This window comes from Canis lupus, chromosome X (assembly GCF_011100685.1).
Source record: "Canis lupus familiaris isolate Mischka breed German Shepherd chromosome X, alternate assembly UU_Cfam_GSD_1.0, whole genome shotgun sequence".
NCBI lineage: Eukaryota > Metazoa > Chordata > Mammalia > Carnivora > Canidae > Canis > Canis lupus.
This window is the reverse complement of record NC_049260.1, coordinates 16,153,010-16,176,090: the sequence shown is the minus strand read 5'-3', so window position 1 is coordinate 16,176,090 and position 23,081 is coordinate 16,153,010. Positions and strand designations below refer to the sequence as shown.

The window sequence follows — 23,081 nt, the reverse complement described above, 5'->3', positions numbered from 1 at the left end:
CTGGTGGATTAAACAAATTTTCCTTTCTTCATTCAGCTTTCCAAACTGAAGGGAAGTTGTATCTTATTTTGGATTTTCTCAGGGGAGGAGATTTGTTTACACGCTTATCCAAAGAGGTATATAATTAATCTCTATTTTTTATCTATATGCATCCTGTTTTAACCTAAAGCTTTGTTGTATTTCAATATTAAGTTTTATCGTATTATCTCTAGTGGCACAAGATTCTTACATTAAGGTATTAGAGCCAAAAAGAGTTATATTTCCTATCTTTTGAAGTTATTCTGAAAGTAGGACTTCAAATTGATAAACTGTCTTTTGTCCTGCTTCTTTTAATTACAGTTTTTCAAAAGCAATCATGTATCAAGATATACTTAAATTAGTAGTGGAAATTCAGTATGCATTTTAAAGATCACTTTCTAAAATGTTACTGTGGTGGGCCAGCAATGGCACAATCTGAATATAGTTGTTACATAACAAAATGTGAAATTATTTCCCCCACAGTGCACATTTAGCATTTAGAAAATGATTAATTTGATCACTTTTGCAAATTCTTTTCATAAGTAAATTGTGGATAAAACTACATGTGATTAACATACTTATAACTTTTTGAATATTAAAAACTCTAGAATGGAATTTTAAATAAAAACTATAGACACAGAAAGAAAATAAGACAAAAATTATTATTATTTTACTTTAGGTGATGTTCACAGAAGAAGATGTCAAATTCTACTTGGCCGAACTTGCACTTGCTTTAGACCATCTACATAGCCTGGGAATAATCTATAGAGACTTAAAACCAGAAAAGTAAGGAATCATGCTACTAAGTTGAATATAATGTAATATAATTATTTAGGAGGTAATAAAAAGTAAAATTACTTTGTAGAACTACCACAAGAATTATGTTAGAGTTCCTGTGCTTCCCATTTCTACTAACACTGTATTCTCTTACTTTTAAAAATCTGCCAGTCAAAGATTCCTGGGTGGCTCAGCGGTTGAGCATCTGCCTTTGGTTCAGGGCGTGATCTCGGTCCGGGGATCGAGTCCCACATCAGGCTCCCTGAGAGGAGCCTACTTTTCCCTCTGCCTATGTTTTTACCTCTCTCTCTCTGTCTCATGAAAGAAGAAATAAGATCTTTAAAAAATCTGCCAATCATAATATCTGTTATTGTTGTATTGCTTTCATTTGCATTTTTATTTTTAATGAGGTTGAAATCCTCATTCATATGTTTATTGGCAATTTGTATTTTTGTGTGATTTTTCTGTTCATGGCCTTCATTCATTTATCTTGAATATCATTTTTCCCATTGTTTTGTAAGAAACCTTTACAAATTAAGAATTTAACCATTTGACATATATTGCAAATAGATTTTTCTAGTTTGTCTTTTAATTTTATTCTATTTTTACCTACACAATTATTTTTTTCTCAGATCTGCCAGTCTTTTGTAATTTCTTCTATGACTTTTATTCTTGGAAAACCTTTTCCCATCTTATAATCAGATATTTTTCTTCTTATTTTATGGTTTCTTTTTTTTACTTTTAACTCCATCTGAAACTTTTTTGGTATGAAGGATAGCATGCATAGAGCTAATGCTTCCCTCCTCATACACTTTATTGAAATTTCTTTTTTTTCTTAGAGGATGGGGGGATAAGGGGCACAGAGAGAGAGAGAGAATCTTAAGCAGGCTCCACTCCCAGTGCAGTGCCTGATGTGGGGCTCAGTCTCACAATCGTGAGTGAGATCATGACCTGAGCTGAGATCAAGAGATCAAGACCACCCAGGTGCCCCTGAAAATTTTCTTCTCCACATTATTTCAAATTTTAAGTGTGAGTTGAGCAAATTTCCCATTGTTTATATAGTAGCAACTGTCAAAAAGCTAATATTTGAGGATACTGGGTGGCTTAGTTGGTTAAATGTCCAACTCTTGATTTCAGCTCGGGTCATGATCTCAGAGTCCTGAGATGGAGTTACATTTTATTGTTTTATATCATTTAATTGAATGTATTTATTGTAGACGATTGGATTAGCATTGGTCATAAAATTATGTATAAAGGACCGGCCCTTCTTAAGAGTCGAATAAGATCAAATGTAGGTAAGACGTGAGATCTTTCACCTAGATGTCTAGGTGACACTATTAATTGAAATAACATTTAGTTGTTAAATAATCTAAGTATATACCATAATATAGAACTTAGAAGAAATTTCAATTTTAAACCAGTTGTTTTATGCACTGTAAGGGGTTTTCCATTTTCCACATTGTTTTAAACCAGAACTCTGTTATAATAAATATGGCTAAAAATTATTTTTAGAACTTGAAAGGGAACGTTGCCTATTGAAAGAAATATAGTTGGCTTTTTCTCTCAAAGGTAGAGGATGGGCATGCTTATCTTAAAAAAATGTATTTGCTGCAGAAGGAATAAGTAATGTTCCTTTAGCTATGTTCTCTTTTTTTCTCAAACTACTAAAAATAATTTGAATTTTGTTTTTAGAACTTTCATGTATTTATTAGGCAGAAGGGAGGATGATTTCCACCATACCTTAATAATTCCCTTTATATTCCCTAAATGGTTGGTCTGCTTTGTAATCAAGCATAATTAAGATTTGTATTTTTTTCATAAGTCTCTTATGAAAAAGACTTTGATAAAGAAGTCTCTACTGAATTATCCTCAGTGGCAAACTTTATTGTAATCATATTTGAATTGATTATTTAGAAAGGTTAGTGGTATTTTTGACATAGTAAAATTTTATTCTATCAAAATTTGGCTTTCACATTTTTTTAGTTAGAATTAAAAATAAGGAAATGCCTGTGTTATGGAATAGCTTTGAATATAAATGAAACAGTTTATTACTTGGCCTTTCAAGTCAGTATACTTAAAATACCTATCCAGAAATAGAATTATTGGCCTACAGCCTAGTATTTACCCTTCCTATAGCTTATTAGTTAATGACATTATTCTCCACTCAAGTATCTCCTAAAGCCAGAAACCTGAGTATCTTCTCCATTTGTTCTTCTCTATCATGATCCATATCTAAGAGCTCACTAAATACCCTTTATTTTCTCCTCTAAATTGGTTTATTAAAATCCAGATCTGATTATCTCTACCTTTCATGCATATAAATATTTTATGATCTTCAGTGCTCTTGAGAAGTCCAAACTATTTGGAATGCCTTATTGACCTTTTGTAGACTGGCCCCATGCATTCAACATACATTTCTTATTTGTCTGTACTCTACCAAGCACTGAACTATAAGATGGGTAAGGTCAAACCTTCTAGAAGCTCACAGTTTACTAAGAAAGAGAGAAAACACTGGAGAATGTATACAGTGAAGGGATGGGTCAGTGAAAAACAAGGAGTATAAGGAAATTGTGTTAAGAAGAGGACCAGGGGATCCCTGGGTGGCTCAGGAGATCCCTGGGTGGCTGAGTGGTTTAGCGCCTGCCTTTGGCCCAGGGCATGATCCTGGAGTCCTGGGATTGAGTCCCGCATGAGGCTCCCTACTGTGTCTCTGCCCCCCTCTCTCTCTCTCTCTGTCTCTCTCTCTCTCATGAATAAATAAAATCTTTAAAAAAAAAAAAAAAGGACTGGATAAGGTGCACCTGGGTGGCTCAATCAGTTAGGTGTCCGACTTTTGATTTCAGCTCAGGTCATAATCTCAGAGTTGTGAGATCAAGCCCCAAGATCCAGCATTGAACCTGGTTAAGATTCTCTCTTCCTCTCCCCCTCCCCTACTCTAAAAAAAAGAGGAATGGATAGAAAAGCTAGGAAAGAGTGACTGAATCAGATGCCTAGAAAATGACAGCTTTAATTCAGTTGACTTAAATATGTGGACCCTCTGTCTATTGTGCAAGCACTAAGGATTTCGGTTAGGCCACTTCTGCAGAAAGGTATTAGAGCAACTAGAAATCAGAGTATGGGTTTTGGCTCTTTTCCTAATAGTTTTCAAGTGCTCTTATACACCTTTATAAGGCTTTTTGCCTTTGTGTGTCCAAAAATTTTCTCCTTTTTTATATTTGCCTTATTCACAATACAAAAAAATATTTTATTTTATTTATTATTTAAAAAAATATTTTAGAATAAATGTAGTGATCTGACACTTAACACAGCAGTTTCAGGTCTAGGGTCTATAAATATCTACTGGTTTGAAAAGATTTTCTGACTTTATTTTCTTTCAGCATACTTCTTGATGAAGAAGGTCACATCAAATTAACAGGTAAAAAAATCCTCATTTTATTAAAATATTCTATATAATTTCTTTTAAGGCTGATTATGGTACAAATATTGACTAGCACATTGTCTTAAAAACTTGGATTAGAATTTTTAATAATAAATGTAAATATTGGAACTCGAAATTTAAACTTTAAGTTTGGAAATTATTGTGGGATATTTATGAATTTGATATTTATTTTGGCAGATTTTGGCCTAAGTAAAGAGTCTATTGACCATGAAAAGAAGGCATATTCTTTCTGTGGAACTGTGGAATACATGGCTCCAGAAGTAGTTAATCGTCGAGGTCATACTCAGAGTGCAGACTGGTGGTCTTTTGGTGTGTTAATGGTAAGGATTGAGGTGTTTTTTGAGTTCAGTAATATGGTAAAACTATAAATCACTTGTTTTTTTATTCAGCAATTTTACAAGATTTGATTTTAATTAAGATGATGCTTTTTTACTTTCTAGCCTTGAGATTTTATGCTTATTGACTAATACCTCTGATGATATTGCCTTTTTGTAGTTTGAAATGCTCACTGGTACACTACCTTTCCAAGGAAAAGATCGAAAAGAAACAATGACTATGATTCTTAAGTAAGTACTCCCTAATAGATATGTTTTAATGAGATTTAAAAATACTTCAAAGTAAAATAGATTTTATTCATCGATATTATGACATTAATATTGATGTGTTTCAAATATGAACAAGACTCATAGATTTAGAATACTCATGTTACTTTTCTTTTTTTGCCACACACATGTTGGAGCCTTTGGCCTTTATTCATGCCCCCCACCAAGTACCGCCAGAGACAAGGCTCCTGCCCCAAGCAGAAACACTGGGGGTCCAGGGCTCTGGGTTATATCCTCCAAAGGAATACTCATATAATCCTCATGTTAATGCTAACATATTGAAAGATTTACCTTTGAGATTTGGAATATAACAAGGACATCCATTATTCTACCTCCATTCACATTATCCTGGAGATACTAGCAAGTACAGTAAGACCAATAAAAGAAGTAAGGTTTAAGGTTTAAAAAGAAGAAATAAAGTTGTCATTATGTATGTAACATGATTGTGTCCATAGAAAATCCAAATCTTCATATACATTCTTGGAATTAATAAGAGTTGAGCTAAATTGTTAGATAAAAAATCAGTAAATAGGGATCCCTGGGTGGCGCAGCGGTTTGGCGCCTGCCTTTGGCCCAGGGCGCGATCCTGGAGACCTGGGATCGAATCCCACATCGGGCTCCTGGTGCATGGAGCCTGCTTCTCCCTCTGCCTGTGTCTCTGCCTCTCTCTCTCTCTCTCTGTGACTATCATTAAAAAAAAATCAGTAAATAAAATCTATTTCACATCTATATACTAGCAACAGAAAATGGAATTTTTAAAAAAGTATTTACAATAGTATTAGAAAATCTCAAATAACTAGGGATAAACCTAGCAAAAGTTATGTAAGAACTCTATGCAGAAAACTTAGGAAACTTTATTTAAAGAAAAATTTAAAAGACCAAAATAACTGGAAGGTTGTACCATATTCACATTGTGACAGCCGTAGTGTTGTAAAGATGTGGGTTTGTATAGATCAGCAGCATTTTCCAACAGAAATGTAATGTGAGCCACGTACATAATTTTAAATTTTTTAGTAGCAACATTGAAAAAGTAAAAAAATTAATATTAATTGTAATATATTTTATTTAACCCAGTATATCCAAGATATTTTCATTTCAACATGTAATCAATATTAGAAAATGATTAATGAAATATGATTCATTTTTTCATATTAGGACAATATGTCATTGAAAGAAGTATAGAAAATAGATTTGTGCATTAAAATAGCCAGGTAACAGACCTATACATATATAGACATTTTATTTATGACCATTGGAAATTGCAGAACACTAGGGAAGAAACAGCCTTTTTAAATAAATCATGCTAGAAAAATTGGTATTCATATAGGAAAAAGATAAAACAATCCCTACCTCACACCACACACAAAATCATTTCCAAGTATATTAAAAATATACATATATTTTAGTATATGTGCTGCCAAAGTGAGCACACATATGTATTTTCTTATATATGTAAAAAGGCAAAAAAGATTCTAGAAGAGCATAAAAGTGATGATCTTTGGGTTGGAAAAATAGTCTTCGGATACAGAAAGCACTAGCTGTAAAAGACTAATAAAGTATTATTACATTAAAACTGATAACTTCTTATCAAAAGATTCCATTTGAGAGAATAGAAGACAACATTTGAGACACATCCAACAAAGGGCTTATATCTAGAATATATCAAGAACTCCAATCAATCAGTAAGAAAAAAGCCCAATAGGAATGTGGGTAGGAGACGTAAGGACTTCACAAAAGAAGATATTCAATGGCCATTAAATAGCTGCTCACCCTCATTAATCAGAAAATGCAAATTATAACCACAGAGAGTTACAACTGCATACCCACCAGAATAGCTAACAGTAAAAAAACTGGCAATATAAAGTGCTAACAGGATGTGGAGCAGTAGCAACTTTTAACCACTTTGGAAAGCAGTTTTTTGACCATGTTCCAAAGCCAAATAATATATATACCCTCATCCAATAATCCTATTCCTAGGCATGCACTCAATTTACATGGATCAATTTACTTGCACATTAAGAAACTAGAACAGAGATGTTCATAGCAGCATTATTTGTAATAACCAGAAAGTGGAAAATGGATCACTGGCAGTAGAGTGGATTCATAAATTATGCTATAGTTAGTCATAGAATGAGATACAGCAGAGATACTATGTAAATACTTTAAGCTTTGCAAGCCACATACAGTGTCTGTCACGTATTCTTATTGTTTATTGTTTCCAACATTTTAAAAATGTAAAAACCTGGGTGCTTCAGTGGCTCAGTCAGTGAAACCTCTGACTCTTGATTTCAGCTCAGGTCATGATCTCAGGGTCACAGGACAGAGCCCCTTGTTGCACTCTGCCCTCAGTGCAGAGTCGCCTTGTCCCAATCCCTTTATTCTTCCCTGCCACTCACACATACTCTCTCTCTCAAATAAATAAATACAATCCTTTAAAAAAATGTAATAACTGAGACAGCTGGGTGGCTCAGTCTGTTAAGCCTCTGCTTTTGGCTCAGGTCATGATCCCAGAGTCCTAGGATCGAGCCCCATGTCAGCCTCCCTGCTCAGCAGTAACCTGCTTCTCCCTCTCCCCGTCCCCCACTCGTGCTCTTGCTCTCTCTTAAATACATAAACAAAATCTTTTTTTTAAAAATGGAAAAATCATTCTTAGCTCTCAAGCTATACAAAAACATCTGAGGCCTTTGGTTCAGGGGTACAGTGTGCCATACAGCAAAGAAAATGAACAAACCACAGTTATGTGCAGCAACTTGGGTAAATCACATTAAGAATGTTGAGCAAAGACAGTTCAGACACAAAAGAATAAATAACTATATGATTCTATTTACAAAGTTTTAAAGCAGACAAACTGAAACATAATTTTTAAGGTCCATATTTAAATGGCAGCAGCCAAGGCAAAGTAAGAAAAGTGGTTACATTGAATGAGGGGTTCTGGCAATGTTATATTTCTTGGCCACAGGACTGTTCACTTTGTGGTAAATCAGTGAACTGTATACTTTGGTGTTGGGGCTGTGCCAAGTTTGTTTGCACTTTATGTTATTCTCCCCAATAAAAACAGCAAAAAATATTTGCTCGATAAATGAATGTTCCCTGAACCTTCTTTACTTCATCTATTCAGGCCCCTTCCTTTCAGTGAATAAACATAGTCTAGTGTTAACAGACTAACTCTTTCTTTGACCTGGCCTTGTTTTCAAGTTTGTGTACCATCTTCCTGCATCCTTTGAGCACAAAGCCTCTTTAAGGAGTAGTCTGTGCTTTCTGTTACCATTTCTTGGCTCCTTTTATTCCACAACCTGTTGATTGTTCATTACCACCACTCAACTGAAACTCCTTTTCTTATGGTCACCAGTGATCTGGTTGCTTAAACCAGTGGCAGATTGTTAGGTGACTCTCTGCACCGTTTGTGGACACGATTCATTCCACAGAAGGTTGAGGTCTTGCTACATATACTTAGGATGCAGTGTGAACAAGACTGACAGGATCTTCTGTGGTCTCACAGAGCTTGCATTCTATTAGAGGAGACAAAAAATTAATATTTGAACACATGAAGATAATAATTCCGGATAGTAATAGGAACAATAGGCATAATAAACCAGATTATTTTTGAAATGTGAGGGAAAGGGCAGAAGCAGGAGCCATTTAGATGAGACAGGTAAGAAAAGTGTCTCTGGGAGTATTTGATGCTATTGCCACCTTCTCCCCATTTAGATCTTTCTCCTCACATCTGCTTCTCCTCCCTCCCTAACAGTTTCTCTTTTGGTCTCGTGCTTGACCATTCCTTCTCTGCCTGCTTTTCTCTGTCTCTGCCTGCTTTTCTCTGTTTAATTATGAAAACTTTCTAATGTAATTCACAAAAATAGGATTAATACAGTGAACACATATATCTGTCATGCAGATTCAACAGTCCCCAAGATTTGCCACATTTGCTTCATCTGTTTCTTTTTTCTTTCTCTTTCTTCATTGAAATATTTTAAACATTCCAGACATGCTATTTCTCACCTACTGCAGTTTGCATCACTGTAAAGTATGGATGTTTTCTTACATAACCATACCTAACAAGACACTGCTAAGTATCCACTAATACCAATTCTTGACCAGATTTTTCAGATTCTCTCCGGAACTGTGTCTTTACAGTCCCAAATCACATCTGAACATTTCATTTCTCAAGCTTCTGTTCTTCCAGAACACTCTACCCTGTGTTACCTACCATTTACTTGTAGAAGAAACCAAGACAGTTTTATAGAATTCCACTTTCAGAATATATCTTGTCAAAAGACGACCTCTTGGTATATGAAATAAAAACCATAAAGCCAATCCTATCGCTTACTACAGTAAGAAAGAGAGATCCTGATCTAATAGTGTCTAAGCAGCACAGACCAGTGTTCTTACATAGGGTTTTGGGCGAAGGGTAGAGTTCAAGAATTGGCAGATTTTCAGGGCCATAAGTGGGTTGACATCATCTCTAAGAGTGGTTACTTTGGTGGGACTGTTGTTGATCACTTGGCACTCAGGTGTGGTTGTTGGAGTCAGCCCATTTTTGTCTGGCTGATTTTCACAGATGAAGAGCAGTTACTGATTGGTTGGTTTGGAAAAAACAAAAACTATGTTCACCTAGGCAAGTTGTTTTTGATCAATTGAATGAATTTAAAGCCAGTTCTTGTGGCTCTCTTGTTAACATGGTGACATAACAATTAGCCTTCTAGGAGTGTTGAAATTGTTTTATTCTCCTTATAATATTGTTGAACTTGTTCCTTTGTTGAATTTCTGGTTATTTTTTGGCAAGATTATTTCATAGCTCATGCTGCACACATGAGCCATTGCATCAAATCAGAAGGCTTAGAACACCTGGTTGCCCCACTTTAAGTGACCAGTTCCTATAGTTACATCTGATCCCTCTGTTGCAAAGTTCCTTGGCAGATTTTCAACTAGTGGTTTCAACCATTGGTAACCATTAATTGAAACAATTATTTTATTAGGGATTCAAAAATAGTGATTTTCTATTACTTTTATTCCTTCTTCATTTATTAGCTGATATTTTCCAAAACAATGAACTTTCTCTCATCAACGAGGGCTCTTTAGTTACCTTGAAATAAGGCTCAAACAAGAAAAGCAGAATAAATGTTTGATTCTTTCCTTAATTATTTCCAATTGCCAGAGCCCTGGTTACCTCCAGTGGGGATGGTGTTGAAAGAGTTGGTTTTTATGTTAGTTTTGACTACAACAAACCCATGGGATTTGATAATCAGTGTGATTCAGCATTTACAAACAATTGCATTCATTATTTTTAATGCTCAAATTGTTCTTTTTCTGACCACTGTTTTAATGTTCTTGTTCCCCAGGGTTTCATCTCTGATATGCTTTTCTTCTCTTCTGTGCTCATTTCGATCTTCCCTATAACTACTCTCAGCATTTTAATTATTCTCAAATTACTCTTTCTTACCTTAACCAGACATCAGACCTGTATTCGCATTTACTCACTTGCTTGGCTCTCCAAAAACATGATATGTATGACTTAACATCTTTAAACTAGATTTATCTGTTTGCTGTTCTTTTTTTCTTCTTGTGCTTTCAATTAGCCTCATTTCTAAGTACCCCATTTCCCAAGCCAGAAACCTGAAAATCACTTTTGATTTCTTCCCTTCTCTTGCACATGCAGGTATTGGTCAAATTTGCTTTCAGAAATATTTCAGTGTCCCAGGCGTTTCTTTGCATTGTACTGCTTACAGTTCTCAGATCATGGTGGTCTCTTACTTACACTATTGAGTCAAGCTCCAAAGTAGAATGCTTACAACCTACCACCACTTCCCACTCCAGATCAGTCTATACTGCCCTTGGAGTTACCTTGTTGAAAATAAATTTGGTCATGTTATTCCACTGTTTAAAGACCTCTGGTATATCCTTATTACCTAATTTGGCAGTATTTTCCCAGATTTGTTGAACAGAATGCTCCCCCTACAAGATGTGAATAGGTCTTCTCTGAAAAAGAGGTACTGGGAGCAAATGTTTAGAAAAATACTGATTTCTTTACTTTAGATTTTTCAGCCTTTTATATGCATGTACTTTATTCTGTGTTTCCAACAAGGGGTATAATAGATAGCATTCCACAAATTCATTGGATCATGAAGTATTTTGTTGTTGCTGCTGAGTATCTAGAGAAATCAAGGTTATTTAGTAAGATGTTGGGGGAACACTGGCCAAGTGAATAAATTCTCAACCTTTAAATTGCATTTAAGGAGATCCCTGGAAGGCTCAGTGGTTTGGCACCTGCCTTCGGCCCAGGGCATGGTCCTGGAGGCCTGGGATCGAGTACCGCTTTGGGTTCCCTGCGTGGAGCCTGCTTCTCCCTCTGCCTGTGTCTCTGCGTGTCACCCTCTCTCTCACTTTCTCTCTCTCTCTCATAAATAAATAAAATCTTTTAAAAAATAAATAAATAAATTGCATTTAAGGCCTTTCACAATCTCTCGTGTTAAATTAGATATCCCCTGATATTCCCTTAGCAGTCTTTCCATACGTCCTTCTGAATATGCCTCTTCACGTACTAGGTTTATCCTTGGGTTATCCATCTCCGTCTTCCCCCACTGACTTGATGGGGTGCTATCTTTATCTGTATCCTCAACACTAAGGAATATCTGGCACATAGTAGCTCAGTAACAACTCACTGAATAATAAATGGATGTATTTCTCAAATAGACCTTTCTCTGCTAGCCATTTCCCCAGCTCTTTAATTATTTTCATACTTAGAGGATCATTAGTTTCCTTAATTTATAAATTAGAAAAAAAATAAAATTATATATTAGAGCTGAAACTGACCTTCAAGCTCATTCAAGCTGGTGGGTTTCAGACTGTACCTTAGACTCTTAGATGTTCCACAGACCTCTTTCCCACCAGCTCTTCTTCCCTGTAGGGCTATTAAAGGGAATGGGAGGAAAAAATAGGCATATGATGCACATGTTCTTTTAGCAGTTGTAAATAGTGGATTTCTTAAATTCCTTTTGAAAAAGGGTTCCAAGGCTACATTTTGGGAGCCATTGATCTAATAGTCCCCTTGCTTATAAAGAAGTGGTAACAGACCCAAGAGAATTGTCTTTTCCCAAGGTCACAAAGTTCTTAGTAACAGTGCCAGAACTAAGACTCAGATGATCTTACTGTCACAGCAGTGCTTTTTGCAAAATTTATAAAAATGGAAAAGTTTGTTAGAATATTATGGACTGAAATTCTATTAAGTGTTCACACAAAAACCTATATACAAATGTACAGAGCATCTTTATTTGTAGAATCCAAAACTGGACACAATCCTGATGCCCTTTAATAGGTAAATATATAAACTGTGATACATCCATGCCATGGAATGCTACTCAACAACTAAAAGGAATGATTTATTGATACATGCAACCACTTGGATGAATCTCAAAGGAATTTATGCTGAGTGAAAAAAGGTTACATACTTTATAATTATATTTACATAACATTCTTAAAATGACAAAATTGTAGAAATGTAGAATAGATTTGTGATTGCCAGAGGTTAAGAATTGGAGAGGGAAGGAGACAGGTGTAGTTATAAAGGGACAACATGAGATATGCTGGTAGTAATGAACTATTGAGTATCTTTACTGTGGTGGTGGATACAGGAACCTATACATGAGGTAAAATGGCATAGAACTTACACATTGAGTGAACTTACACAATGGGTGCAGTTAAAACTGGAGACATCTGAGTGAGATCAGTGGATTGTATCAATGTCAGTATTCTGGTTGTTATAGTATACTATAGTTTGGTAAAATGTTACCTTTGGGGAAAACTGGGTAAAAGGTATACAGGATCTATTTGTATTATTTCTTACCGCTTAGTATAAATCCACAATTATCTTAAAGTAAAAAAGATTAATTTTAAAAATTAAAAATAAAATACAAATACCTCCAAAAAATAAAATGTTACTATGTGGATTTATTCTTTAGAGCCAAACTTGGGATGCCTCAGTTTTTGAGTCCTGAAGCCCAGAGTCTCTTACGAATGCTTTTCAAACGAAATCCTGCAAACAGATTAGGTAAAATTTGTAATTAATTTTTTTTGTTTTTTTTTTTTTTGGTTTATTGGTCTTTGGGGTTTTGGGGTGGGGGGTGGATATTTGTTTTGTTGTGGAATTATGATATATTAGGACAAATGTTAAAAGCAAAGGCTTGGGGATCCCTGGGTGGCGCAGCGGTTTGGCGCCTGCCTTTGGCCCAGGGCGCGATCCTGGAGACCCGGGATCGAATCCCACGTCAGGCTCCCGGTGCATGGAGCCTGCTTCTCCCTCTGCCTGTGTCTCTGCCTCTCTCTCTCTCTGTGTGACTATCATAAATAAATAAAAAATTTTTTAAAAAAGAAAACAAAATTAAAAAAAAAAAAAAAAAGGCTTGACGCCTGGGTGGCTCAGCGGTTGAGCACCTGCCTTTGGCCCAGGGTGTGATCCTGGGGTCCCAGGATCAAGTCCCAAATCAGTCTCCTCACAGGGAGCCTGCTTCTCCCTCTGCCTCTGCCTCTGTCTCTGTCTCTGCCTCTGTCTCTGCCTCTCTCTCTCTCTCTCTCTCTCATGAATAAATAAATAAAATCTTTCAAAAAAGCGAAGGCTAAATAAAGTATATATTCGTCCCTGAAGTAAAATTACCATTTAATCAAAAAATTTAAACCATTTTTTGATAGGTGCAGGACCAGATGGAGTTGAGGAAATTAAAAGACATTCATTTTTCTCAACAATAGACTGGAATGTGAGTATACATGAAGATTTGCTTGAATTTTTTTTATAATTAATACATGTCTAAGTCTCTTTTTTTTTCCTCCAGAAACTGTACAGAAGAGAAATTCATCCACCTTTTAAACCTGCAACTGGCAGGCCTGAAGATACGTTCTATTTTGATCCTGAGTTTACTGCAAAAACTCCCAAAGGTAAGGAGAAAATGTGAAAACCTAAATATAACAGTGTGTGTGCGTGTGTATGTGTGTGTATAATACTCATGTCTCCCCTTCATACCATATCCTTCCTGCAGTAACTAGATAATTAGTAAATCCTTTACAGCATTTTATAGCAGTCAAGTTCCTTGTTAAATCTTTTAGCAAATTAGGTTATGCCTTAAACTTTGATACTATTTATGTGAAAAAAAAATCTTTGGTTGTGTGTTTATTTACCTGTAGCTATTTTTACATGAAATAATCTTTTAGTATAGATAGTACTCTTTAAAACTCTAATATTAGTTAGTATTTTGGAAGTACTTTTTTAGTTCAATTCCAAAACATAACTTAAACTTTATATGAGGTGTGACCATCTCAAAATGATTTATATCCTGTGTCATGCTTTATTCTAAAATTACATAAACATTGACTGTTATAGAGAAATTATCTTTGAAATGGTAATCTGTATTTCATTAAATTAGTGTATGCATGCATGTAATGGTGTGCTCTGCACTCTAATACCCTGTTGTTTAAGTGTACTAGACCCCAGGTTTATCACTGACAAACAAATAAATAAAAAGTATATTTGTATATATTTTCTATACAGTACATCACTTAAACCTCATTGTAAAGCTTTCGAGACAATATCCTCATAATTTGTGTTAATAAGCATTGATGGATGTTTATTTTTATTAGACAGTCTTAGAAATTAGGATTAATACATGAACAAAATTTCATCAAATATATGAATAGTGATATGCATAGAATTGGTGATATATGGTAATGTTTTACTTTACTTTCTCATTACAATTTGGCCTGATAGAGGAAAAATTTCAGAAAAGAGCAGTTCTATATTGTATTCTTCCCAGATTGGTTCTCTTAACAGTGGTCTTCAGTATAATACTGTTACATTGAATTAAAATGCACTAAACAGTATTTATTGCTGAGAATATCAAGCTGATGTTAAAAAAGAACTTTGTATGGAGTTGATATTTAAATATATTTGCCTGTTTGGTTTTTGCTTTCCCTTAGCCTTTATAGCATGATTATAAATATTAGTATGCTTAATTGTGTGTTTATATTTATGAATTATACATTTGTTATGCATGCTTTTATTGTTTTTATAGTGAATATTATATTTTAAAAGCATTTTTCTGTTTTTGTTACTGCTAGTAGATTCCACATAAACAATTTGAGTAACAATATATGTCATGTCATAAAACATATTTTAAGGACTGCATACCATGATTGTCTTAGAAATTATTTTCGTTCCTTATATATATATAAATATAGTAAATTTTAACATGTAGTTTAGATTTCCAGATTCTGATATTGTATATTGAGGCCATCAGACTAAATTCCTTTCTCCTAAATTATCTGTGGATGAACCCTGTATCTCCCTCTCACCAGGATCCATAGCATTTTTAGGTTATCATTTAAGGTTGCACCATCTAATATGGTAGCCAATAGTCACATGGGGTTATTTCAATTTAAATTAATTAAAATTTAAAATTTTGTTTCTCAGTCACACTAACCACATTTCAAAAGGTTAGGAACTGCATATGGCTACTGGCTACCATATTGAACAACACGATAAAGAAAATTTCTATCACTACAGGAAATTCCATGAGACCATGCTAATTTAGAATAACATTAGCCTAGTAATTTTCATCGATTTATTATATTCTTCAATGAATTAGCTATTTTCTGGGCTCAGAGGAACTTGGATGTTAGAGTTGTGATGCCAATAAGCCATCAGGACAGAGCTGATTGAGTGTTACTGAGTTATCCTGGAAGCCCTGAATGCCTAAAAAGTGGAATTCCAGAATAAGAGAAAGGTCATACTGTCAACAGTTCTTCTTCCCTTAACTTACCATTCAGAGTATAACCTTCTTAGTAATGTATTATTCTTTTCAGATTCACCTGGCATTCCACCTAGTGCTAATGCACATCAGCTTTTTCGGGGGTTTAGTTTTGTTGCTATCACCTCAGATGATGAAAGCCAAGCTATGCAGACAGTTGGTGTGCATTCAATCGTGCAGGTGAGTGAATGTCTAAGTAATTTAAAATTTGAAATGTTGTAAGATATGATTCACTATGTGAATAATTAGATTAGATTTGATCTGATGATTTTAAGTGAGCAGCTTAAAATACATTTTATATCATTGACTTACTCTTAGAAATTCCTTTCATATGCCTTTAAAAAGATAGGGTACCTAAGTGGCTCAGTTGGTTAAGTGGCCAACTCTTGATTTCTGCTCAAGTCATGATCTCAGTGTCATGAGATCAGGCCCAAGGCCAGCCCCACTACTTGGTGGGAAGTCAGCTTAACATTCTCCCTCTGCCCCAGTGTGTGCACGTGCTCATGCTCAATACCTCTCTCTCTCTCTCTCCCTCTTTCTCTCTCTCATAAATCAATCAATCCATCTATGTATCTATCTTTTTTTTAAAGATTTTATTTATTTATTCATGATAGAGAGAGAGAGAGAGAGGCAGAGACACAGGCAGAGGGAGAAGCAGGCTCCACGCAGGGAACTCGACGCGGGACTCGATCCCAGGACTCCAGGATCGCGCCCTGGGCCAAAGGCAGGCACTAAACTGCTGAGCTACCCAGGGATCCCCCTATCTATCTATCTTAAGGGAAAAAAGATTGCATGCACCAGAGTCCTGGATACTGATCTAACTTGAAAGGGGAATTCTAAGAGAGTTGAGATGCATATCACCATCTTGTCTCTACACTCTCCTATGCCTCAAAATGTTTATCAGGCCTAATTTGTTTCATCTTCTGCCTCTGTCAGGTCAGCCTTGATGAACTAAGATCTCCTGGTTCCCTGATGGCTTGGAACAGGGCTCAGCAGATTTGTTCTGTAAGGGCCGGTTAATAAATATTTGAGGCTTTGTAGGCTATATGATCTCTGTTACAACTACTCAACTCTGACAGTGTAGCATAAAAGCAGCCATGGACTGTAGCTAAATGAATGAGTGTGGCAGTGTGCCAATAAAACTTTATTTATAAAAACTAGTATTAAAACAAATTTGGTCCATAGGCTATACAGTTCGCCAATTTCTGCTATAGAAATACATAAGAAATAAAAGTGAACTTCAGCCTTATATTTTCCAAGTTTTGTGTCCTTGTTCTTTTGGAGTCCCCGTTGCTATTTAATAGAAATGGTTATAGATACTACCTTAGGATGTCCCCCACCCCATTATCCCATCTGTGTATCAGAGTTGGAGAATGAGGTAAAAGCCGCAGAAGCAGGTTTCCAGATGTCTGTATGCCTGTAACACGAGACTGAACTAGTAAATGTTATTAGAGGAACACAAGTAGTACAAACCATTAGATGTATTTCTTCCCATCCTAGTATCATGGAAAGATAAATTTAATTCATCTTCTGAATTATAGAAGGAACTAGATATATCTTTTGAAGCACTGATTGTTTTTAGGGCACTAATTAGTGCTTGGATTTGCTTAATGATGAATTTGCTTGAAGATGAAGTTGCTTTTGCTCTCAAGTTTTCTTCGCAAGTTAGTCATCTTGCTTTCCACTTTCTAGAAAACCAATTTAAACACTAGTTTTTAAATAAATTTCATGGTTAAAGTAGTTTGTTCCTTTTACTATAGCAAGCATGTGATGTATGGCAGGTTTTTAAGTTATAACTTCTGTACCTAACATAGAAATCACAAACATATATTCTACAGAATTCAAATTCTAACCGATACACAGTTTGTAGACATTGGTAGGCAGGAGGCGGGTCTCCTTTCAGTATCGCCAAGGACAGCACAACTTCCCTCAGCCTGCTTATGAAACTACTAATTTACTAGGCATCGTCCTACCATATGTTATCAGTCCTTAACCTATTAATAGCTTCTCTAGCAGAAATGTATTGAAGCTTTGACTTGAGAGTGGAAAATGGAGGGCATGGCTACTGATAATCCACAATGACGATAATAGGTGTCACCTTCAAATATGTTATTTTTATTTAATCCTCACCATTACCCTCTAAGAAAACATAGTTTAGGGTTGCGCAGTCTGCAAGAGGAGCATCTGAGACAAGAATCCCAATGTTCTAATTCTGAATCCTCCTAAATATTTTCTTCTATACCAGAGACTTTAAACTTCTCCCTATTTGCAAAAGTACTTTAAAAGACCTAGCATCAGTTGGGGAGTGCAATAGGGCTCAGTCACAGGCAACCCCTTACCAAGTAACTCTGCATTTTCGGTTTTACATATTCAAATTTTTTAGCATAAGCTTTTTCTTAAAAGCCTATTTCTTGCTGTACATTTTATGGCAAACATTCTAAAATACACAGTTGTGGGGATGCATGGGTGGCTCAGTCGGTTGAGCATCTACCTTTGGCTCAAGGCATGACCCTGGAGTCCTGGGATCGAGCCATACGTCGATCAGGGAGCAGGGAGCCTGCTTTTCCCTCTGCCTTTCTTTCTTTCTCTCTCTCTTTCTGTGTCTCCCTTGAATAAATATAAACTATTTAAAATAAATAAAATACACAGTTGTGGAAAAATAAATGCTGTAAAGATTCATTTTTAATTTTTGCTTATATTCCTTTATATTGTTAATATCAGCAATGCATAATGAGTAACATATTCCTCTATTATGAATTATACCATTGTCATTACAAAACTCTTTGTCAATTTATAATTGTGTTTGTAGCAGTTGCACAGAAACAGCATTCAGTTTACTGATGGATATGAAGTAAAAGAAGATATTGGAGTTGGCTCCTACTCTGTTTGCAAGAGATGCATACATAAAGCTACAAACATGGAGTTTGCAGTGAAGGTAAATATTTTTAGATTTAAAATTCAACTCTGGGGTGCCTGGGTGGCTCTGTTGGTTGAGCATCTGACTCTTAGCTCAGGTCTTGAACTCAGGGTCATGAGTTCAAGCCCCATGCTGGGCTCTATAGTACCTAAGGTCCTCTATGCCCAGCATGGAACCTACGTTTTAAAAATTAAGAATAAATTAAAAAATAAAATACAGCTCTACCAGTTGTTATTCACACATGTCAGTACAAGTTAAAATTAAATTTTTCTTTGGCAAATGTGCCTTTCATTTTTTTAAAAAGGTAAATTTAAATATCTGCCTATAGCAACCTTCAGGAATCTCAATTTGGAACCATGGATTCACCTGTAAACTAAAGGCAGGTAGCGTACCTTTGGTTTGCTCAAGGCAGTAGTACATCTGACTTGATTTTTAATAGCATCTTCTTACTCTAAAAAGTAATATGGGGGCATTTTGTGGTCTTGAGTGTCAGGGACTTCCTCAAGATTGTATGCCAAATTTTATGTGTTTACATTTTTCTGGCAAAAATGTTCATATTACCAAAAAAAAAATGTTCATATTGTCCTTCACATATAAAAGGATCTGTGAACTGATAAAAGGAAAAGACCACTGTTACAAAATTTATTATCATTAGCTGTTTTAATTTCATTGTTTCATTCATTGTTTTAATTTCATTCAAGACAATAAGAATTTTTGAAGCCAAATCATATGGCTCTATGATAAAGTTTGAATTACAGACCTGTAGCTATAAGTGAAAAAATACTACATTCAAGTCTCTGCCTTTTCACTTCTTGGGATGGTAGTCACTGCTCTCCCAATACAAGCAATTTAAGTAATGTCTAAGGCTCTTAATTTATTTTGGACCTTAGAACTGGTCTGTAAGTGTGGGTAGCTCATGTTTACTTACATGAAGAGAAGCATTAATTGTTTTTACTTCTGTATATCCATCTGTCTTTCTAGATCTAATATGATTTCACTGTGCAAAAATAAAAATAAATGTGTTTTATATATGCATAGCAAATATCTATGAAAGACACACACATACACAAAAAAATTGTTATTACTATTCTAAACTTGGATGTAATTGCTTTAAAAATCGTCAGTGTCCAGCTTTCTGTCAGATATAAGGATAAACCATAGAAATGCATGTTAATTTGCTCTTCTCCTACTCATTGCTCTTAGTGAAATCTGGGGTACATAGGAATTTTCAGATTGCTTACGAGAAAGGAGAGAAGGTGAGTAATGCACATGATGGGCAGTTTAAGGATGTGTCTTGCCTCCATAAACACATCAGAAAAAGAGCAGAAATACCCTGAGGTCCCCTTTGAATTACAGAAACCAGGAACAGTATACCAAAACCTCAAGAATATCTTCAAGCTATTTGTGGATTCTTGTGACTTAAATTAGATTCATAAAATCAATCCTAACACAGCTTCATTCTGCTGAAATTACCACAAATCTAAGATCTACAAACACAAGTATGTGATATAAGCTCTGCTCAGATTAGCAGATCAAAGAAAATGTTGCTAGGAATAACACCTCCCAGTGTGTTCTGGTTTTCAAAAGACTAGTCCCAGATCATCTCCCTTGAATTAGGATGTCTATTCCATATACCTTTCCTCTTAATCATCTATTTGCCTAATTCCACACTGTCATTTGCATTTGATTACAGTGTACACCTATGTTTGTATTCCCTGTTCTCCACATACAGAACTGTTTTACAACTAAATCCATTTCAGATAACAGATTTGATTCATACTTTGAGTTGCAAGCTTTTTCCTAGATTGCTGGAGCATTTGAGTATTTGTTGTGTACATTAATTACTAAGCTCTTTTAAAATTGAAAATATAAAGGTCACAAAATTTGTTTGAGACTACCCTCTGGACAAAAGAAAGCTGAACTTGTCCTTTTAAAAATATAATATCACTTTAACAGATTAAAACATTAAGAGATGTATTTTTAAGAAGCAGCTGACCTAAAAGGGTTGAAAAGCTACATTAGTATTTTATTTTATTTTATTTTATTTTTAAAGATTTATTTATTTATTTATGAGAGAGAGAGTGAGAGAGAGAGAGAGGCAGAGACACAGGCAGAGGGAGAAGCAGGCTCCATGCCGGGAGCCCGACGCGGGACTCGATCCTGGAACTCCAGGATCACGCCCTGGGCCAAAGGCAGTCCCCAAACCGCTGAGCCACCCAGGGATCCCCTACATTAGAATTTTAAAGGGCTTTATCATAATAATTAAACTTAACTCTAGCCAAGTAAAACTCTTGGTGTGGTTTCTCTGCTTAGCTTTCTGCCTAGCTTCAAAAATAAGCTTGTTCTACTTAACTGTTAATTAATTTTTTATAAGTAGCTTACAACTAATGGGTTATTCCATTGAAGCATTTTATTAAAGGAAATAAAGTTAATTCAATAAACAGATGCTAGTGGCAGTATTATAGATACATCTTGTTCTTAATTATATGTATTGATAAGGGTTAAAAGTTGACTGAGCTTCCAAGGTTTTAAGACATTCGGGGATGGAAGAAAAATACCTTTTCTTGGGGCTTTTGAGTGTTTAGTAAGTCCTAAACTTAGACTGGCTTTCAAATTTTGATTAAACAGTCTGGCCAGGTACTAGAATAAAACTGGTTGGTAAATGGCTCATATGTCCAGTATTTATGTAAGATAATACCTAAGGTCTGTAGCTGTGCATACTTAAGGTTCGTGACCTTAATAGTTCATGAGATTTTATGATAAATATTTGCCTTTTAGATTATTGATAAAAGCAAAAGAGATCCAACAGAAGAAATTGAAATTCTTCTTCGTTATGGACAGCATCCAAACATCATTACTCTAAAGGATGTAAGTAGTAGATTCTTGAACTCCAGTAATTTGAGTCACTTGTCCAGCTCACATTTGGAATGTTTTCAAATATCATGTGATAGACCAAGAACTTGATAATACTAAGTTTTAAAAAAATTGACTAAGGACAACATGTATAGCATAATTTAAGTTCTAAAGAAAAACATGTTTAATTTTTGTACTTTGCTTTAAGAAGAAAAGCATTGCTGACATTATTGCTTTTAATATCTATATTTATTGGAACATTTGGGTAGTGATTAGTATTAGGAATTGACTAGTCTCATGCTCCATGTTCTCCCCAGACTGTCTTCCATAGTACTGCCAGAGAGAGCAAACACTTGGATATAACCACGTTACTCCCCTGCCTACAGTTCATACCCTGCTTCACCTCCAGTCTGCCTTCCTCTGTCTGCAGTGGTTTTCACACTTCCTCTCATACCCCATGCTCGAACCATGCTGCATGTACATGCAACCATGTACATACACATCTTTAAACTTTCCTCCTTTTCTCATGCTGCTCTTTGAATTTATGGTTTCCTCAATCAACAATACCACTTCCCTTCTTTGCCTGGCCAACTACCGTACATCTAGAACTTTGCTAAAACATTACTCGCTCCAGGAAGCCTGTCCTGCCCATCACCACACCCCAGACAAGTGAGGTATCTTTTCCTTGCTACCTGTGGTTTTTATCATAACAGAGCTGTTGGCAAAGGGTATGAACTCCCCAGACAGTATTAAATCTTCTCTTGCTGATGGTGCTCACATAGGCTCAAAGGCTGTATCAGAGTTGTAGACCTGATATGTCATGTGGCCAACTAAGCCAGAGGACTTCTAAGATACTTTGCCTTTCACCTCTGAGATTTTGTGAATTCCAAAGGTTAATCTCCCTTCTTACTAACCCAAACTCCCAGTTTCCTCAGATTAATTTATCACTGCATTGTTAGGAGAATGTTAGCTTGGTTCCATTAAATGTGAAGCTGTGTAACTTAAGTGACTCTTTGATATAACCTCCAAGAATCCAACTAAGTAAATCAAAAAGGAGGTGTAGAAAATACTTTCTCTCATCCTTGCCTTAGAAATTCCGTAAGCTGTCACTGTTTTTACATCTTTCCTCCTTCCTTCATTTCAAATTTTAAAGTCTCTAAAATTCTCCCTACTTTTATTACAGCATCTCCAACATTTTTTTAAACTCTTGTTTCTATGTCTGTTTCTACTAGAATAAAACATTGAGGATGGGTATCTTGTTTTCTCCATTTTAGGGGCCCCAGTACATGGTACCTCTTATGGAGCTAAATAAAAGTGTTCAGTAACCCTGTGGTGAGGGAGAATAAAAGGAACTGAAGTTTAATAAAGGGGTTATTTCAGTTTGGGATTGCCTGGAGTACAATTCCGAAATTAAAATGAGCTTTTTATTTCTACGTTAGGAGTAAACTGGTATACTTCTGTGGAGTTAGGTGGAATTTCTTTTCACTGCTTAATCTTCCTACTTAATTCTTGCCACAACTTGTCTTTGAGTATAATCAAAACCAGAATAATTCATTGTACTGTGTATGTAAATACAAAAGTTCTGCAATTGTAGAAGTTCCAGGAAAATACAGGCGTGTGTCTTTATTCTAGTCTCTGCTGTCATCAGTAGATAGAAAGATCAAGAGAAACAAACCCTGAGAGCA

At 35.5% G+C, this 23,081-nt stretch overlaps 1 protein-coding gene across 11 annotated transcripts in view; it reads left to right on the top strand.

Moving 5' to 3' along the window:
• Positions 1–23,081, top strand: part of RPS6KA3 (ribosomal protein S6 kinase A3) — a 112,558-nt gene that overhangs the window by 70,191 nt on the left and 19,286 nt on the right. For 9 of the 11 annotated variants that reach the window (XM_038587044.1, XM_038587043.1, XM_038587039.1 and 6 more), the window contains 11 exons: positions 37–116; positions 698–804; positions 4,173–4,210; positions 4,412–4,554; positions 4,730–4,800; positions 12,792–12,880; positions 13,519–13,583; positions 13,659–13,761; positions 15,682–15,806; positions 18,436–18,561; positions 21,322–21,411. In XM_038587044.1, coding sequence (XP_038442972.1) covers positions 37–116; positions 698–804; positions 4,173–4,210; positions 4,412–4,554; positions 4,730–4,800; positions 12,792–12,880; positions 13,519–13,583; positions 13,659–13,761; positions 15,682–15,806; positions 18,436–18,561; positions 21,322–21,411 — 1,037 coding nt within the window. The remainder of the gene's footprint in view (positions 1–36; positions 117–697; positions 805–4,172; positions 4,211–4,411; positions 4,555–4,729; positions 4,801–12,791; positions 12,881–13,518; positions 13,584–13,658; positions 13,762–15,681; positions 15,807–18,435; positions 18,562–21,321; positions 21,412–23,081) is intronic. The other 2 variants (XM_038587038.1, XM_038587036.1) reach the window with 1 other exon arrangement.